Source organism: Labeo rohita, chromosome 10, assembly GCF_022985175.1.
Source record: "Labeo rohita strain BAU-BD-2019 chromosome 10, IGBB_LRoh.1.0, whole genome shotgun sequence".
In the NCBI taxonomy this organism is placed as follows: domain Eukaryota; kingdom Metazoa; phylum Chordata; class Actinopteri; order Cypriniformes; family Cyprinidae; genus Labeo; species Labeo rohita.
In genome coordinates, this window is record NC_066878.1 from 21,110,914 (window position 1) to 21,129,808 (window position 18,895).

The window sequence follows — 18,895 nt, forward strand, 5'->3', positions numbered from 1 at the left end:
TGAACTTAAAATTTTAAGGCAGCAGGGTAACAAATTATTTTAAGATGACTCAACAAATTGTGTTTTTTTTATTTTTTTACAGTGTAGCACTTTTAGCATAGCTTAGCATAGATCATTGAATCTGATTAGACCGTTAGCATCTCGCTCAAAAATGACCAAGGAGTTTCGATATTTTTCCTATTTAAAACTTGACACTTCTGTAGTTACATTGTGTACAAAGACGGACGAAAAATGAAAAGTTGTGGTTTTCTAGGTCGATATGGCTAGGAACTATACTCTCATTCCGGCGTAATAATCAAGGAACTTTGCTGCTGTACCATGGGTGCAGGAGGCGCAATGATATTACACAACAGTCAACTGTGCATCTACACAAACTTAGTGCCGGTCACTTTCAGGCGCTGCGTAATATCACTGCGCCTGTTGCACCCATGGTACGGCGGCAAAGTTCCTTGATTATTACGCCGGAATGAGAGTATAGTTCCTAGACATATCAGCCTAGAAAATCACAACTTTTTATTTTTCGTCCGTCTTTGTACACAATGTAACTACAGAAGAGTCAAGTTTTAAATAGTCAACATATCGAAACTCTTTGGTCATTTTTGAGTGAGATGCTAACGGTCTAATCAGATTCAATTATCTATGCTAAGCTATGCTAAAAGTGCTACCGCCAGACCCAGAGATCGACTGAATGGATTCAAAAACAGTTAAACTTAAGTGTTTAACTCTAGGGGAGTTGGACAATAAACCTATTTCCAAAAAAACTGGAGTGTTCCTTTAATAGTAAAACAACAACAACAAAAATCTAATATTGGTAAAAGATATTGATGTTCTAAATGCTATTTAATCTGCTATTAAAATATCCAGCATATGTTTTTCATTGAGTGACTAATCTGTCATTTGCAACCCTCTTAAATGATTATGAACTGCCAGAGTGGAGAAAAGCCAGTGTGCTCTTTGACAAATAAATAAGTAAATGAAATACATCTACGCATAAGATGTTAAAAGAGAATATAAAACACTAAAATAAATAGTAAACAACTTAACTGAGAAGTTGCACGTTCATTTTCGACAGGCTATTCTCAGGACAGCCGCATGTAAGACTGCGCCAGAGAAGGACCCTAGCAGGAAGTAAGTGTAGTTAACAGAAATGTGTACAATAACTTGTAATGCTCAAATGCGTTTGGTGCTTGAATTCATCGTTTTATCCTTCTGTATTAGTTATATCAATATGCAAATCATTTGGGAATTCATATTAAGAGTATGTTCTGGTTTTAAAGTGTGTACAGCGGGCTGTCATGTTATTAAAAACAAAAATCTCACAGTGCAGCCCTCACACACATGCCTCTATTTACACGATTTTTTAGTTCGTTGTATTATTGAGTGATTATTGAATGGTTTGAGGCAATCTGCTTTACCTCATCCAGAGCTCTTGTTGTTTGGCAGCTCGTTTTAAATAAATGTAGGGTTTCCAAATCCGTGAAATGATGTCAAACACAGATGATGAGATGAAGTGTTGTTCTGGAGGACAGTCATTGTGTTTAATCCACATTTCATGTGAATAAGAGCATTAATTGCACACTCGGAAACTGACAATATGATCCCTAAAATCCTAAATCGTCAGGTTTATCTGCTTTTTTGTGATTCAACCCAGCCAAATATTATTGTTAAAACTAAACTGGATATCTGTGGATAAAATGTATTTATTTATTTAACATTTTTGTACGAAAAAAAAAAAAAAAGAAAGTGTATGTGTAATCTCAGAGAGCTTCATGTTTCAATATTATCACGTCTGTGAGTTTCAGTGATGGCGTGTCGTCGCGCACTGAAGGCGGTTCTCATTGATCTGAGTGGGACTCTTCATATCGAGGATGCTGCAGTTCCTGGGGCGCAAGAGGCTTTAGCCCGGTCAGTTTGTTAAAATATTGGCCGTGTGTGATTACTACGTAACGACTTTTAAAATAGATGCGTTCACAAAGAGACATTTCTGTAAAATTAAATATTTCAGAAGTAAAAATAATAATAATAATAAATGAATCGATTCGTTTGTCATTTCAATTCGATTCTGACTTCGATTCGAACTCGACTCTTTTGGATACATTTTTGGGACTGGCATAAAGTTGGCTTGACGTTGGACGTTGGATATTCGCAAATTTAGGGACAGTCTCTAAAGTTACATACCACATTAGTATACAGTTTTCTAACCTCAATAGCATTTATAGCGAATGATTTACAGTCACACAACCAACTGTAAAGTGTACATGTAGGTGTCAGCTGTAATGCACACCTTTTACATTTTTGATATTAATTAAAATATATTGTAAATCATATGTTAAAATGCTATTTTTCATAACCGAATGGGCTCAAAAACAACATTTTCCATAATTTAAAGCTCAATAGCATTTGAGTAAAATGACTTACTTAAGACTCTCTCTATTCCTTTGGAAAAGTTTGTCTCAGCAGCTTTGTGAATAGGGTTTAAGAGAAAACTCTTAGATAAAAGCTTTTAGCTAAGGTTTTTACAACACATTGTAGCAAAAATCACCCTTTTGAGGCAACAACAAAACAGCACGTTGATAAGACACAGACAACATACCATCTTTGTCACATACACAAAAATCCTCAAGCTATTCCTGGAAAGTTGACTGGAAGCAAAAAAGAGTGGTAGGAAAAGGTGCACAAGCAAGGAGATGACCGCAGCCTTGGGAAGATTGTAAGGAAAAGCCGATTCAAGAACTTAAGAGCACTTCACAAGGAGTGGACTGAAGCCGGAGTCAGCGCATCAAGAGCCACCACACACATCTTCAGAAAATGGGCTACAGCTGTCATGTTTCTAGAATCATGAACATTTTATAGTTGTTTTTGTGACTGTAAGTCATTTTACTCAAATGCTATTGAGCTTTAAATTATGGAAAATGTTGTTTTTGAGCCCATTCGGTTATGAAAAATAGCATTTTTAACATATGATTTACAGTATATTTTAAGAAATATCAAAAATGTAAAAGGTGTGCATTATAGCTGACACCTACATGAACACTTTACAGTTGGTTGTGTGACTGTAGATCATTCGGTATAAATGCTATTTAAGTTAGAAAAGTGTATACTAATGTCGTATGTAACTTTAGAGACGGTCCCTAAATTTGCGAATATCCAACGTCAAGCCAACTTTATGCCAGTCATTTACGGTACAGTACCTTAGTTTTACCTAAGGAAAACAATCTCTCAATTAATGCAAATTCTAGCCAACTAACCAGTTACGGACATTAAATGGCTTTTCTGAGGTAAACATTACATTGTTTGCAAGCTGTTTGACGTCTTTCTGCGGTTGAAGCACAGACTAGCGATTACACGAGTCGTAATACATTTACGTAAGTTGTACTGTTTCTTGTAACATACCTTTTAGATGTCATTCATGTTTATTTTGGAGCTGTATTTAGTAGTGAAGAGGGCGAGATGATCGGTATGCCAGTCATCGTCAAAGTCAAAACTGGATTTATTATTTGAATTGACCCTATGCATACATGGAGCGTTCTTTAGAACTTCCGCATAATGATAAGCCAGCTTCTAAACTTCCGGTGAAGCTCTCCTGCTTCCTTATCAATAACTAAGTTTAAAAAATATATACATATATATTAATTGCAACACTGTAAATAATAATAGTGGCATTAACATTCAGTGTCATGTTTTTGAACAACATATAATTTATTTGCAGAGCCTAGTAATCCCAGGAGAGTACCTATACACCTAGTTGTACATTTAAATGCTGACAGCTAAACACTGTCATAACTGTTTAGGCTAACGTTAGCTAGCTAGCGATGCTATAAAAATCTTTTATTCTAATATTTTAAAGACTTTATTATTATTATTTTTTTTACAGCTGTGCAGTAAAATTCACTTCAATGACTCCCTTCAAAGACTACATGAAAATATGTCTTTTCACAGAAAACAACGATTTTTAAGATGAAAGTGACATTTATAACCAGGATATGGCAACAGAGGATCACTCAACTTCCTATTTTTTTCCCCAAGTCTTGCTTTTCGATTTTCGAGAACAAATTTTAATACTTTTTTTTCTGCACTGAAGTATGTAGTATAGCAAGTGTATAAAGTCATTTAAATAAATAAATAGATGCATGCATACATACATACATACATACATAAGCCCAGACATAAGCCTTGTTACTGCTATAGTTTTGTTACTCTGAATTTAGTCTGAATCATTTAATGCACAACTCTATTTTTGACATGGGCTTGTCAGATGTTTCATTCTGTTATCACTGTCAGGCATAGCAATTTATAGCATATTTAGCATATTTACTTGCCAATTTTTTTTACAGTCGCATTTGTCATTCATGAAATGGTATATGCGGAAGTTTGGTCCACTTAGACAAATAAAACTTTTCTTCAAATTTTGAATGCATTATGTAGAGAAAATGAGAAAAGAGCACCCCTCTTACGGCACATTACAGTTGACTGAAAATGACTGAGCTGGCTTGTCTAAAACAAGGAAGTAATCGTGCATATGGTCAATTTCTTTATAAAACGACCAACATTTTAAAGCAGAGAAACCTTTGATTAAGGTGTTAATCAATTAAAAAACATTAAAAAAATTAAACGCAGGGTAGGTGATTTGGTTCAAAAACAATTTTTGTTATGCTGGTTGAAAGTCTCCTCACATGCCCAAAGCAATCACTAAGTTAAGTGGTCTAAATGTATTTATATGCCATTTATATTGTCTGTGGAAGGCGTAGGACCATAAAATATTCGTCCAATCAGATTATTTGGTCCGAACATTACAATAGGCTGTCCTACCTGCCTGTTAACATATGTATCTGCATGCCTCTGCACACCCTGACATTCTCCAGATTAAGACAGGCTCCGGTCACTGTAAAATTTGTCACCAACACCACAAAGGAATGTAAGAGAACTCTGTTTGAGCGTCTGCGCCGGTTGAACTTTGACATCCAGGAGCAGGAGATCTTCACATCGCTCACTGCAGCCCGTAATCTACTGGAGCAGAGAGCAGTGCGCCCTCTACTGCTGGTGGAGGATAGTGCTCTAGAGGACTTCACAGGTCAGCGTCCTGATATTTTCTTAAAAAAAAAACACTTTTCCATGTTTTTCATGTAGAAAACATGAAGATCTTAAAAAAAATGATATGATGTGTGTAGATCTTACACTCTCTTATTCTGCAGGTTTGGAAACTTCAGATCCTAATGCGGTTGTGATTGGATTAGCACCTGACCACTTCAACTACCAGACACTCAATAAAGCCTTCCGGTAAACAATTCTGGAAGATATTTATAGACCATTAAAATAACATGTAAATATTAGAATTTTTCCATTCAGTGGGTAAATTATTGCTGCTAATCATCGTCACATTTCATCAGACTTATTTTAGATGGTGCCCCGCTCATTGCCATCCATAAAGCACGATACTATAAAAAGAAGGACGGGTTGGCTTTGGGACCGGGTCCGTTCGTGACGGGTCTGGAGTACGCAACTGACACCAAGGCGACGGTGGTGGGTAAACCAGAGAAAGCCTTCTTCCTTGAAGCCTTACGAGACATGAACTGCTCACCGGAGGAGGCTGTGATGATAGGAGATGTGAGTATGAATATGGATAGGAGATGTGAGACTGAAATGTTTGGGAGAATCTCACGTCTGTCAGGACATGGTTTATATTTCACTTATTTATTTATTAAGCACCATCCTGATGCATTATGATAATGAAAATGTGGGGAGCAAAATCTGTTCTCAATTCTCATTAAACTGACAATGCAATGCACAATTCAAAAACTTAATTCATTTATGCAAAATATTATTTGTTTATTTATTGCTTGTTTGTTTTATTGTTTATTTATTGTTGAAATATTAAATAAAATGGTCACCAACCCAACACCAACTAAACTGTGATTGCACAGGATGCCAGAGATGATGTTGGGGGGGCACAGAATGCGGGAATGCTGGGAATTTTAGTGAAAACTGGTAGGCCTCATTCTTAATATGCAATTGTGTTTTCATAATGTAGTAGTTATAGTTTCTATTTGCTGCAAAATAGTAATCTTCTTTTAATTTTTTTTGCAGGTAAATACAGAGCTGGTGATGAGGGTAAAATTAACCCACCACCTCACCTGACATGTGACAGCTTTCCAGAGGCTGTCAATCATATACTTGAACATCTCTTAGGATCTAAATAATTGTAAAACTAACAAAAAAAGCAATATTGGTCTTGTGTAGTTTAATTATTGTTTTACTGTCCATTGTATCATTGCCTCACTCCTTATGCATTTATTCTGATGCACTTATCCTATGAATCAATCTAGCTCATGAGAAATAAAATAAAAAAAGTAAACTATGAAAAACTGTATTCACAGTGAGACTTGTAACAAAACACAGCATGACATTATAAAACGAGTAGGTAGTAGTGCAATAAAAACATTTGTTGGTTGCTGTAATAATAGTCCATGTATTGTGCTGAGATCACGTGTCAGACAGACTCGTACTCCTTCTCCCAGGCTGAGTATCTATCCATCAGACATCTGGCTGATGGTTTGGTGTGAGCAATCACCTCCTGGAAATCTGCTGTGGTCACAGTTTCTAGTTCAATAACCGGCATATTGGACTGACCTGTGAAGATGCATGGTGTAATGGAGACTGTGAATTGTGGGCAAAACAGGATTTCGTGATGAAACAGCAGTTTAACGTCGTTCAGGGTGGGACGTGGCATATTTCTTACCTTCAGTGTGATTTTCAAGGGCGTCAAAGATTTTTCGCACAGGTCTCATAGCGGCCTCCTTACACACTAACCTGATATCTGACCCAGAGTAACCTCCTGTCCCCTGAAATAACAGGACAGGAACAAGTAAGTACAGTTGTCTTAATAGTACAATCTGTCTGTCTCTCTACCTTTCCTATGACTATCTGTCCGTCCATCCATCCATCCATCCATCCATTGATCTGTCTATCTGCCTGTCTATCTATCTGTCTGTCTGTCTATCTATCTATCTATCTGTCTGCCTAACTGTCCAACTATCTGTGTCTGTCTGTCCATCTGTCTGTCTAAATAATATCTGTCTGTCTGTCCGTCCATCATCTATGTATGTATGTATCTATCTATCATCTATCTATCTATGTATTTATCTATCTATCTATCTATCTATCTGTCTGTCTGTCCGTTCGTCCATTCATCCATCTATCTATCCGTCCTTCCATCCATCCATCCATCCATTGATCTACCTATCTGGCTGTCCATCCATCCATCCATTGATCTATTTATCTGCCTGTCTATCTATCTGTCTGCCTATCTGTCTATCTGTCCATCTATCTATCTATCTATCTATCTATCTATCTATCTATCTATCTATCTATCTATCTATCTATCTGTCTGCCTATCTGTCTGTCTGTCCATCTGTCTATCTAAATAATATCTGTCTGTCTATCTGTCTGTCTGTCTGTCCGTTGTCCGTCCATTCATCCATCTATCTGTCTGTCTGTCTGTCCGTTGTCCGTCCATTCATCCATCTATCTGTCTGTCTGTCCGTCCGTCCGTCCATTCATCCATCTATCGGTCTACCTGTCTGTCCATCTATCTGTCTATCCATTTATCTGCCTGCCTATCTGTCTGTCTGTCCATTCATCCATCTATCGGTCTGTCTGTCCGTCCTTCTGTCCATCTATCTATCTGTCCGTCCGTCCATTCATCCATCTATTTGTCTTGTCTATCCATCTATCTATCCATCCATCTATCTATCTATCTGTCTGTCCGACTATTAATCTATCTATCCGTCTATGCATCTGTCCATCTATGTATGTATGTATTAGGGGTGTAACGATACATGTATTCGTCCTGTCACCTGACCCCCTAGCCGAGGCACGTACTGAACTGTTACATCTGTGTACCGTTACACCCCTAGTATGTATGTATGTCTCTCTGTCCTTCTCTCTGTCTGTCTTTCTGTCTGTCTGTATCAGTGTCAGTCACATGGTTTCTCTCACCTGTGCCAGCGATTCATAGTCCAGCTCCGTCCGTAGCTCCACCCCACCTGTGTTACTAACAGGAGGCAGCCAATGACTGATCATGGCTTGTCTGGCAGGGGCAGATGGGAGACCCACTAGTATTCGTTTCTCTAGTCTTCTCAGCATGGCATGGTCCAACTCCCTGCAGACAAATTAGAAAGATTATAAAGAAAGCAAATAATAGAAGAAAATGATACAATTTCCTCACAGTCACTCACCAAGGTAAGTTTGAGGCAGCAAGCACAAACACTAGATCATTTGATCGTGCCAGTCCATCCATCTGAACTAATAACTCAGTCTTCATCCTTCTACTGCCCTCATGATCACCTCTTATGAGACGTAAAAAAGAGCAAAACAGAAATTGTGTGATTTAATAGTTATGGATTTTAGGTTGTTTTATAATATTACTGTCAGCGAAAGTAACTGGCCCATGCTCACCCTTGGCCAACCCCTCGTTGGCTCATCACTGATTCCAGCTCATCCAGGAAAATGGTGGATGGGGCGTGATATCTCGCCAGCTCAAACAAAACCTGCAGAGAATCAAAACATAAGGTGTTCTGGTGAGCATAACATTTCCCCCACACATCTCATAAAACAATAAAATAACACCAATCTGAGAAAATAATGTCTCTCCTGACCCGAACCAGCTTCTCAGAATCTCCCCTCCACTTGCTCACAATGCTGGATGCAGAGATGTTGAAGAACGTTGTGTTGCACTCTGTGGCTACAGCTTTGGCCAGCATTGTCTTTCCTGTGCCTGATTTTTGAGGGGTAGTCATCACATTAAGATCATGAGTTCATATTCAGAGATTGGATTTTTTCATATTCATTTGTAGTGTATAAACAGAAAACAGAAAGGCCAGACCTGGTGGTCCATACAGGAGTAGACCCTTCCATGGTGACAGAATTCCAGTGAACAGCTGTGGATACTGAAAGAAGGATAGATGATTAGTGGTTAGAACTAGACAGTTGCTGTAGGTGGTTGTTGGGGTGTTAGGTTATCTGAGTGGTACCTCTAAACAGTTGTTAGGTTGTTCTAGGTGTTTGTAAGAATGTTGCTATGCCATTTCTAAAATGTCCTAAATGTTACTGTATGTTGTTAGGTTTCCGTTGTTGTTCTCTGTAGCGGTTGCTAAGACATATTTAGGTGACTGTAAGTTATGTTCTGGATGGCAGTAAGTCTGTTGCTAGGTTACTGCAGTGGTGCTCTGGTTGTTAAAGCATTGTTCTGAGTGGTTATTATTTGGTTACTAGTGTGTTATGGGTAGTCATGGGTGGTTGCTGGGTGCTTGCTATGGTGCTTTGCCATGGTTACTAGGTTGTTGTTGTTATGCATATTACTAAAGTGTTCTGGTTATTTGCTAAGCAGTTACTAGGGTCTTCTAGTGGTTACTAAGGCATTGTTAGGTGTTTTCTAACATGTTCCCTAGGTGTGTTGCTAGGGTGGCTGTTGCCACGGTGATCTATGTGGTTGCTAGAGAGCTGCATTGGTGTTGTGGGTGGTTGTTGGAGCATTGATAGGGTGTTCTGGGTTGTTTTTAGCTAGTTGAAGTGGACTTTATGGGTGGCTGTTGTGCATTGTTATATGGTTGCTAGGCAGTTGCTAGGGTTTTCTATGTGGTTGCTAAGCATGTGCTAGTGAATGTTTTTAAGGATGTTGTAAGAATGCTGTTCTGGATAGTTGCTGGTTGGATGCTGTAATGTTCTGGGTGGTTACTAGAGTGTTGCTAGGTGGTTGCTAAGGTTTTCTGAATGGCTGGTGTTGTTAGTCATATTGTGTTCTAGCAGTAACTAGGGTGTTCTAGGTGGTTACTAAGGCATTGCTAGGTGGTTTTATGGTGCATTAAGTTGCTGTTTTTTTCCTAGGTGGTTTCCTAGTTGCTTAGATTGTAAGGTTGTTAGACTAATTGCTATGGGCTTTGTCATGGTTGCTAGCATTGTTAGGGTCTTAGATATGTTGCTGTGGGGTTTTGTCACAGTTGCTAAGCTTGTTCAGTTTTTAGGCATGTTGTTGTGGGTCTTTGCCATGGTAACTAGTATTTGTTAGGTTGCTAAGCATGTTGCTTGCTGGTTACTAGGGCATTGCTAGGTGGTTTCTAGGAATTTTCAAGTTGTTGTTTCAAGTCTGCTGCTAGGCCTGCTGTTGCTGTGGTCCTCTATGTGGTTGGTAGTGAGCTGCTAGTTTGTTCTGGGTGGTTTCTTGCTGGTTGCAGTGGAATTGTGCATGCATGTTAGTCTGTTGTTAGGTGGTTGCTAAACATGTGCTAGGATGTTCTGGATGATTGCTAGGACATTATGGTTGGTTGATAGGCAGCTGTTAAGGTTATCTTAATGCCTATGCAAGTGTTGTTAGGCTATTTCTGTGGTGCTATGGTTGTTATGGCATTGATAAGGTACTCTGGGTAGTTACTAGGGTGTTGCTAGGCAGCTTTAATGGTTTTATGAGTGTCTGCAAGAGTGTTGTTAGGCTATTGCTGTGGGTGTTACTAGGGTGTTGCTAGGCAGCTGTTACATGCCAGTAAGATTGCCTGTAAGAGTGTTGCTAGGCTGTTGCTGTGAGTGTTACTAGGATGTTGCTAGGCAGCTGTTAAGGTTATCTTAATGCCTGTAAGAGTGTTGCTAGGCTGTTTTGCTGTGGTGCTTTGATTGTTATTGCATTGATAAAGTGTTTTGGGTGGTTGGCAATTGGTTTCTATAATGTTCTGGGTGGTCACTAGGGTGTTGCTAACCAGCTGTTAAGGTTTTCTGAATGCCTGTAATAGTGTTGATAGGCTATGGTGCTCTGATTGTTATGACATTGATAAGGTGTTTTAGGTGGTTGCTAGTTGGTTGCTATACAGTGCCTGTATGAGTGTTTAGACTATTGCTCTCGGTGGTTATCAGGGTGTTTCTAGGCAGCTGTAGATGTTTTCTGAGTGCCTGTAGAGTTTTGTTAAGCTATTGCTGTGGTGCTCTGATTGTTATGTCATTGATAAGGTGTTTTGGGTGGTTACTAGGGCATTGCTTGGCAGCTGCTAAGGTTTTCTGTGTGCCTGTGAAAGTGTTGTTAGGCTAATGCTCTGGGTGGTTACTAGGGTGTTGCTAGGGTGTTAAGGTTTTCTGAATGCCTGTGTGTTGTCATTCTATTGCTGTGAGTGTTACTAGGATGTTGCTAGGCAGCTGTTAAGGTGATCTTAATGCCTGTAAGAGTGTTGTTAGGCTATTGCTGTGGTGCTCTGATTGTTATGGGGTTGATAAGGTGTTTTGGGTGGTTGCTGCAATGTTCTGGGTGGTTACTATGGTGTTGCTAGGCAGCTGTTAAGGTTTTCTTTGTGCCTGTAAGAGTGTTGTTAGGATATTGCTGTGGTGCTCTGACTGCTATGGCATTTATAAGGTGTTTTGGGTGGTTACTGGGGTGTTGCTAAGTGCCTGCTAAGGTTTTCTGAGTGCCTGTCAAAGTGTTTTTTTGGCTAATGCTCTGGGTGGTTACTAGGGTGTTGCTAGGTGGCTGTTAAGGTTTTCTGAATGCCTGTAAGTGTGTTGATATTCTATTGCTGTGAGTGTTACTAGGATGTTGCTAGGCAGCTGTTAAGGTGATCTTAATGCCAGTAAGAGTGTTGTTAGGCTATTGCTGTGGTGCTCTGATTGTTATGGGGTTGATAAGGTGTTTTGGGTGGTTGCTTCAATGTTCTGGGTGGTTACTAGGGTGTTGCTAAGTGGCTGCTAAGCTTTTCTGAGTGCCTGTTAGAGTGTCGCTAGGCTATTGTTGTGGTGTTTCGATTATGGTGTTGATAAGGTGTTTTGGGTGGTTGCTGCAATGTTCTGGGTGGTTACTATGGTGTTGCTAGGCAGCTCTTAAGGTTTTCTTAATGCATGTAAAAGTGTTGTTAGGCTACTGCTGTGGTGCTCTGATTGTTATGGTGTTGATAAGGTGTTTTGGGTGGTTGCTACAATGTTCTGGGTGGTTACTATGGTGTTGCTAGGCAGCTGTTAAGGTTTTCTTAGTGCCTATAAGAGTGTTGTTAGGATATTGCTGTGGTGCTCTGACTGCTATGGCATTTATAGGGTGTTCTGGGTGGTAACTAGGGTGTTGCTAAGTGGCTGCTAAGGTTTTCTGAGTGCCTGTAAGAGTGTCACTATTGTTGTGGTGCTCTGATTGTTAAAGCACCGATAACGTTTTCTGAGTGGATGTTAGTTGGCTACTGAGGTGTTATAAGTGGTTGCTAGGGTATTTTGAGTGGAGGTTTGATAAATAACAGTATGCACATAAAAGCTGGCTTAGCAAATAACACTAAAAACTGACCATAATCAATAGAGTTTGTTGGCTTCACGCTTAGGTGAATAACAAAAACTAATATTTTCATTGACCAATTAACTGTGAGACACCACTTTATCTTTATCTAATACATGAAAAGGTCCACATATTGACAAAACCAAACCTTAAAATGTCATTTAGCATAATGTGATGTAATCATATTCTTCATACAGTTCTTACTTTATGTGCTACAAGCAAAAATAAGCTGTGCAAGCAGAATTTCTAGGTAATTCTGTACGACAACAGGCTCCTTCACCACATGATTGAGTCGAGGAAGACAAATAACGTTTGCATTTCCTGTTTGTCAGGAGCGTATTGTGGATTTGTAGTCATCACCGGAGAGGCCAGAGATGAGCCAGATATGTGAGTGGTCAGATTGGATGGTATTCAGGTATAGATTTCATGTCATCTTAAGAAATAACCCTGAGCCCGGCTTTCCTCTAGCCTTTAGTGGAGATGTATTCAGAATCGAAGGCAGGCGGCAGCTTGAGAAATACCAAAGTGTTTAGCAGCCAAGCACCTTAATGGGGTAGACGACAGCTTCTTTGACTAATCGCTTGGCAGCCTCCAGGCCTATAATGTCGTCCCAGCGCACGTTGGGGTTGTGTAAATAGATATCCTTTATGGAGAGACAGGAGAGAAAGATGAAATGGAGTGCTTCAATAATACATGTTCCACCTTCTATGTGTATCTGCACACACACACTATATTATAAAAACAGACTGCATGCTGCTCTCTAGTGTTGAATCAATGGTGGAATATTTTTATACATTATCAGAAATATGAAATGCTCTATTTTGTCTTTTTCTATGGTATAAATGTGTGAAACATCTAAATCAAAGATATTTGCAACTTTATTTTTATGCATTGTCCCTTCCTAAATTTCATATATTGAAAAAACCCGTAATGTTCTGCTTTTTGTTGATTTTAAAGCAAAAATAGAAATGGATTGTTGCACTCATTTACACATGTAATGCTTCAAGTGCATGAAACAAAAATCAAATGAGCAAAAATATAGTCCACACACTGAGGAAAGGTCCAGTAGACAAACATTATTTTAAAATTTAAGTTATTAAATGAAATAAAACATGATTTAATTATTTAAAATAATTTTAAAATTCACTTTGCGAATGTAAACATATATACAGTTGCAATCAAAATTATTCAACCCCTTTAACCTGCAAGACATTTTGCTGCAGAGAATAACATTTTATGAAAACAATTTAACAAAGACATCAGTAAACTATCGGAGAAAGTTTATTAATACACATTTGAGTGATTCTGAGAATGTATGTCAAATCAAAGTAAAATCAAACTGGCTCAAAATTATTTAACCTGAGAGATACTTTTCTACTCTGAATCTTAATTCAGTAATTCAGTATATCAGTATTTTTAAAATATAATTTTGTCAATACAATATATATATATATATATATATATATATATATAATTAAATATTAAAATAATAATAATTGTAATATATATTATATATATATATATATATATATATATATATATATATATTTTTGTCAATACAATATATATATATATATATACATACATATATATATATATATATATATATATATACATACATATATATATATATATATATAAATAATTAAATATTAAAATAATAATAATTGTAATATATATTATATATATATATATATATATATATATTTTTTTTTTTTTTTTTGTCAATACAATATATATATATACATATATATATATATATATATTAAATATTAAAATAATAATAATTGTAATATATATTATATATATATATATTTGATTCTAATTTTTGTATATATGTATATATTTACACAGTAATTTTAAAACATGATTTTGTCAGTACAGATTGCTTTTCTGAATCCTGTATTACTGCAGTGAAAATGTAGTTAAAATCACCATTAAGAAAAAAAAAAGAAAGAAAAAAAAAGAAAGAAACACACAAACAACACAGTTTTATGTTTATGAGAATTGTGGGTTGATGTGCTTAATTGTCATTAAAATAATATCATATTGCAATCAATCAATCAATCAACAAAAAAACAAACAAACAAATAAATAATCTTAGTAGTCCTAAAAAGGCTTTGTTGTCTTTATGCTAAGTGATTTTAAAATATATTATTTTATTAAATTACTTTTAATATTAATTTAATGGTAAAATCACAGACTACTTAATATTTCCCTAATTTAGCTCCAAACTGACAAGTAAAGTACTTTCATAAACATTGACTTACTCTGCTAATTACCGCTGCAAGCTCCCTCATATCACTGTTCATCCCAATAAAGGCACTTATGGGTTTTAGCAAACGCTCCTGTCAGATGAAAGGATGAGGGATGTTTCTGAATTATTTTCTGTGTTAATGAACATAACATAACAACATCCTCCAACAGAACTTAAGATGCTTTAAACCTGAATGAAACATACAGTTGACCTACTGAGAAATCTCTGCAGGGCAGGATGGAGTCATTAGCGGCACCTCTAACTGCATCATGAATCAGAGTCCTGTAATCAACCTGATGACCCTGATGAAGAAAGAAAGTCATGGGTTTGAAACTGCATGAGGGTGAATATAGTACATGATGACACAATATTCTTTTTTGAGGGAAATGTTTGGATGAACAATCCAAGGGACCTTTCTTGTGTGTGTTCCCTCTTCTGCCCCGTTCCTGATGAGAGAAGACACATTCAGACCGAACCCTGATGCGTCCACAGGCGTCAGCTGGTCTCCTTCCTGGACAGATCATGTAAAGTGACTCCTTATTGTTTATAGAGGATATAGTAGTTTGTTCAAACATAAAATGTTAGATGTTTGGAGACTTACATTAGATTTGCTGGTGTCTCTTCCTGTTAGTTTAGATTCAGTTTTTTTAACCAAGTTTCTGGATGGAGGTCGCTGGACGGAGTTGATTCGTGGGAGTGTGTGACTGGATGACGACGTCCTTTTGCAAATGAATACGCAAACATGGTGAAAAAAAAAAAAAATATATATATATATATATATATATATACACTGAATGTCCTTGTAGTAAAAGTACTGTACATACCTTCTTTTACCACAGCTCTTTACAAGCCGACTCTCTCCTATAAAGAAAAAAAAAATGACAGTGAATAATAACTTTTACTGGCAGTATCAAATATTACATTATATATTGCTATAAAATCTCACCTTGTTCTGACAGTTTCTTGGTTAGTTTGGGATATTTCTGAAACTTGATGAAATAATAACTCTCATATTCCATAAGAATGGTCTCCAGGTCGACATTATCACACACTTCAAAACGGCATAAAGCAAAACTGCTTTCTTTTTCTAGCGCTTTAGCTGAATCCATATACCTGTGTAGTCAAAAGAGAAAATCATTCAAATGTATTTATAATTGTTTAATGTTCATGCAATTTTAAGAAATGTTTTTCAAATCTCACCCCTCCTCCAGTAAATGATGATAAATTAAAACCAGCAAATTTCTCCTGCGTGTTTCTGTTCTAAGTTCCTCCTAAGAAAATAAATTCACAATACATTTATTTAATCCTAAAAGGAGCAAGAACCATATAGAGAAATAATAAATATTTCATACATGAATTTTGTTTTTGATTTTAATGTTTGTATCCCCCAAGATATGTCGCGCCTTTGAGCGTATAAATTAACTGAAAGCAAAATGCTTGTTAGGCAGTGCGTTACAATATTTTAGCCCAATTTTTAAAAACATTTATTCTCTCATAACTTAAACTAAACATTCTTCATAAAGTTCTGTTAAACGATAAGTATAATGCCAATTTATGAAAATAGCCTATATACTGTATCATATTTAATATGCAAATTTCTATGGCCTATAAATGATCAATAAGACAAAAACTTTGCTCAGAAGTCTTTAATGAGTTTTCTAAAGTAAATGTAAGATATACATTTACTGGACTGAAGCAGCTTGAGTTTACTTGATTATTCATACACCATTTTTAATGTTAAATTAAATTTATAAAATATATTTTTATTTTAGTTTTTATTTTTTTCATGTTAATGTAAATGTCAAATGTAACACAACAGACTTTTTTTTCTCCATCTCTCAATTATCATTGATTTGCAATAAATTGCATATAAGAGCCATAAAAGTATACACATACATGCACACACACACACACACACACACACACGTTTGTTTTTGTGAATTGTGGGAACTTTCCATAGACTTCTATAGATTTTATACTGACCAAACGATATTGTCTATCCCCTAACCCAACCCTAACCCTAAACCTAGCCATCACAGAAAACATGTTTGCATCGTTACACTTTCAGATAAACATCATTTACTATTTTTAATCATTTTTTAACATTGTGGGGACCGCAGGCTGGTCCCCACAATGTCAAAAATTTCAGGTTTTACTATCCTTGTGGGGACATTTGGTCCCCACTATGTAGCAAAAACAAGTACACACACACACCAGGCTTTTATCAGGTCATATATACAAATTTGACATTTATATTTGACATACATACAAATTTGTCATATACATTAACATAAATAAATGTAAAAATAATAATTTAGTTTTTTAACATTAAAAAATGGTGTATGAATAATCAAGTAAACACAAGTTGCTTCAGTCCAAGAAAATGTTAATCTTACATTTACTTCATAAAAAAAATATTTCTGAGCAAAAACAAACAAACAAAAAAAAAAACAAAACAAAACAAACAACAACAACAACAAAAACAAACGCAAAAACGAAGACTTTACTTGACAAAAAGTATAAACTATCAATCAGAGGAAAGAAGGCATGAAGTTTTGGTCATATTGACAATTTATAGGCTATAGAAATTTGCATATTGAATATGGTACAGAAGGCTAATATATTCATAAATAGGCATTATACTTATTATTCAAGAGAATTTGACAAAGAATGTTTAGTTTAAGTGAGAGAAATGTTTTTTTTTTAAAATTTGGCTAAAATATTGTAACATGCATTGCCAAAAAACATTCTTTTCTCAGTTAATATCCTGGGGGACACAAACATTTACAGACAGATTATAAACAATTTCAAAATTCATAAAATTTCAAAATAAACGTAATAAGCTAACCCTTAACAACAACATTTTAAACATGTAAGTCCACTCGAAATATTGAAAATATGTGAAATATTTCAACTTTCATCTGAAGGTCAGTAGATTTCCACCTACACGTGGTCACGAGCTAAACAAAGAATGTATGAACGAAGTGACCAGATGTAAACATTCACAAAAAAACACCCTTTCGACGTGAAACCAAGAAATGAGACCTACACTTTCCCCGTCTCTCCCCACAGCCTCTCAAATGTTTGCATCCCACAGGACACGTCGCCTTTTTAGGATTAAAATGACAACAAACTGCGTTTACTATGGTAACATTACTTACAGTAACTGTAGTATTTTGCGGGAAATCTGAGTGAATCTTCTTAATTCTTACTTGAACTGATACACTTTTAGTTTTAACAGATATTAGAACGACTGTTTTTAACAAAGTCCACTGACTGTCCGGTAGATGGCGCCAAATCTTGCATTAACGGAAGTGCAGCGACAGCATGACTGGTCGCTATAGCAACACAGGACTCGATGGTTGTAAACACGCGTATTTAGTAACCAACTTAACTAGCCATCTTGCTAAATATCAAAAATATGATTCTGAAACGCTCTTTAAAAACGATAGAAGACATTAGATCGCATTTGTATGTCATTTATCTCACCGTATTTATGTGTACTCATACACTCTTTCCTTGATACGCATTATTACGAATATTTCAGCCCATTTGCGGCTCAACAAGTTCCAGTTGATCGCCGGTCTGTCCGGCGTGTGAAATCATAGAGAACAAAGTTTAACACGACAGCTACAACAACAACTTGACTTCAGCACTTACCGCCTCCCTGGCCTGATTAGCAGTTCTTATTGCTTGATAAGAGAGATCCATGGTAATATGAACACACACTCACTCACAGCAGAGAGCTGAACTGAATGTGTGTGTGTGTGTGTGTGTGTGTGTGTGTATCTCTGAAAGTGCCGCTGATCACCGGCAGGAAAAAGTACATGTATTATGATTATAATATGCAAAATTACATACACCACCGGTCAAAATAAATAAATTAAACAAATAAATAAATAAATAAATAAACAATCCTCACGAAGGCTGCATATATTTGATAAAATAAATAAATAAATAAAATAAATTAAATAAATAAATAAATAATTCTCACAAAGGCTGCATAGGCCTATATTTGATTAAAAAGTACATATATATTATGATTATAATATGCAAAATTACATACACTAAAAAAAGAATGAATGAATAAAATAAAATAAATACATAAACAAACAAATGCAGGATTAATTCTCACAAAGGCTGCATAGGCCTGTACTTGATTAAAAGCAAAACATAAACAGTCAAATTTGGAAAAAAGTAAAATGTGTAATATTGTGATTATTATTATTATTATTATTTTTTACAATTTATAATAACCATTTTCTATTTGAATATATTGTAAAATGTAATTTATTTCTTATATCAAAGCTTAATTTTCAGCATCATTTGGTGCTTAGTTATAATAAATAATA

At 36.2% G+C, this 18,895-nt stretch overlaps 2 protein-coding genes across 4 annotated transcripts; one reads left to right on the top strand and one right to left on the bottom strand.

Annotated features, from left to right (window-relative positions):
- Positions 1 to 1,063: 1,063 nt before the first annotated feature.
- On the top strand, positions 1,064 to 6,363 carry hdhd2 (haloacid dehalogenase-like hydrolase domain containing 2). 2 transcript variants are annotated; one of them, XM_051121966.1, is made up of 7 exons: positions 1,064 to 1,128; positions 1,803 to 1,905; positions 4,863 to 5,071; positions 5,193 to 5,277; positions 5,388 to 5,604; positions 5,922 to 5,985; positions 6,085 to 6,362. In XM_051121966.1, coding segments are annotated over exons 1-7 (792 nt in total). In that variant the 5' UTR covers positions 1,064 to 1,127; the 3' UTR covers positions 6,198 to 6,362. The 2 variants fall into 2 exon arrangements, with proteins under 2 accessions (XP_050977923.1, XP_050977924.1); XM_051121967.1 differs by lacking the exon at positions 1,064 to 1,128 and adding an exon at positions 1,141 to 1,258 and having other exon boundaries at positions 6,085 to 6,363.
- A 76-nt stretch (positions 6,364 to 6,439) lies between these two features.
- Positions 6,440 to 18,327, bottom strand: katnal2 (katanin p60 subunit A-like 2). Of its 2 annotated transcripts, none has more exons than XM_051121947.1 (16): positions 18,204 to 18,327; positions 15,744 to 15,814; positions 15,490 to 15,656; positions 15,368 to 15,404; positions 15,145 to 15,262; positions 14,956 to 15,054; positions 14,759 to 14,845; positions 14,557 to 14,634; positions 12,831 to 12,929; positions 8,882 to 8,945; positions 8,655 to 8,773; positions 8,455 to 8,546; positions 8,235 to 8,345; positions 7,996 to 8,158; positions 6,737 to 6,839; positions 6,440 to 6,627 (listed from the first exon to the last, which is right to left on the bottom strand). In XM_051121947.1, exons 1-16 carry the CDS (start codon positions 18,252 to 18,254, stop codon positions 6,488 to 6,490), a joined length of 1,599 nt encoding a protein of 532 aa, XP_050977904.1. In that variant the 5' UTR covers positions 18,255 to 18,327; the 3' UTR covers positions 6,440 to 6,487. The 2 variants fall into 2 exon arrangements, with proteins under 2 accessions (XP_050977904.1, XP_050977905.1); XM_051121948.1 differs by lacking the exon at positions 18,204 to 18,327 and adding an exon at positions 17,705 to 17,820.
- Between the last annotated feature and the right edge of the window lie 568 nt (positions 18,328 to 18,895).

Coding starts and splice junctions, on each gene's coding strand:
- hdhd2 (XM_051121966.1), top strand. Junction 5,072..5,192: donor TGCTCTAGAGGACTTCACAG/GTCAGCGTCCTG, acceptor CTTATTCTGCAG/GTTTGGAAACTTCAGATCCT. Junction 5,986..6,084: donor GGGAATTTTAGTGAAAACTG/GTAGGCCTCATT, acceptor TTTTTTTTGCAG/GTAAATACAGAGCTGGTGAT.
- katnal2 (XM_051121947.1), bottom strand. CDS start 18,254: ATGGATCTCTCTTATCAAGCAATAAGAACTGCTAATCAGGCCAGGGAG. Junction 8,159..8,234: donor GCTGCCTCAAACTTACCTTG/GTGAGTGACTGT, acceptor ATTTGTCTGCAG/GGAGTTGGACCATGCCATGC. Junction 6,840..7,995: donor ACTATGAATCGCTGGCACAG/GTGAGAGAAACC, acceptor CTGTTATTTCAG/GGGACAGGAGGTTACTCTGG.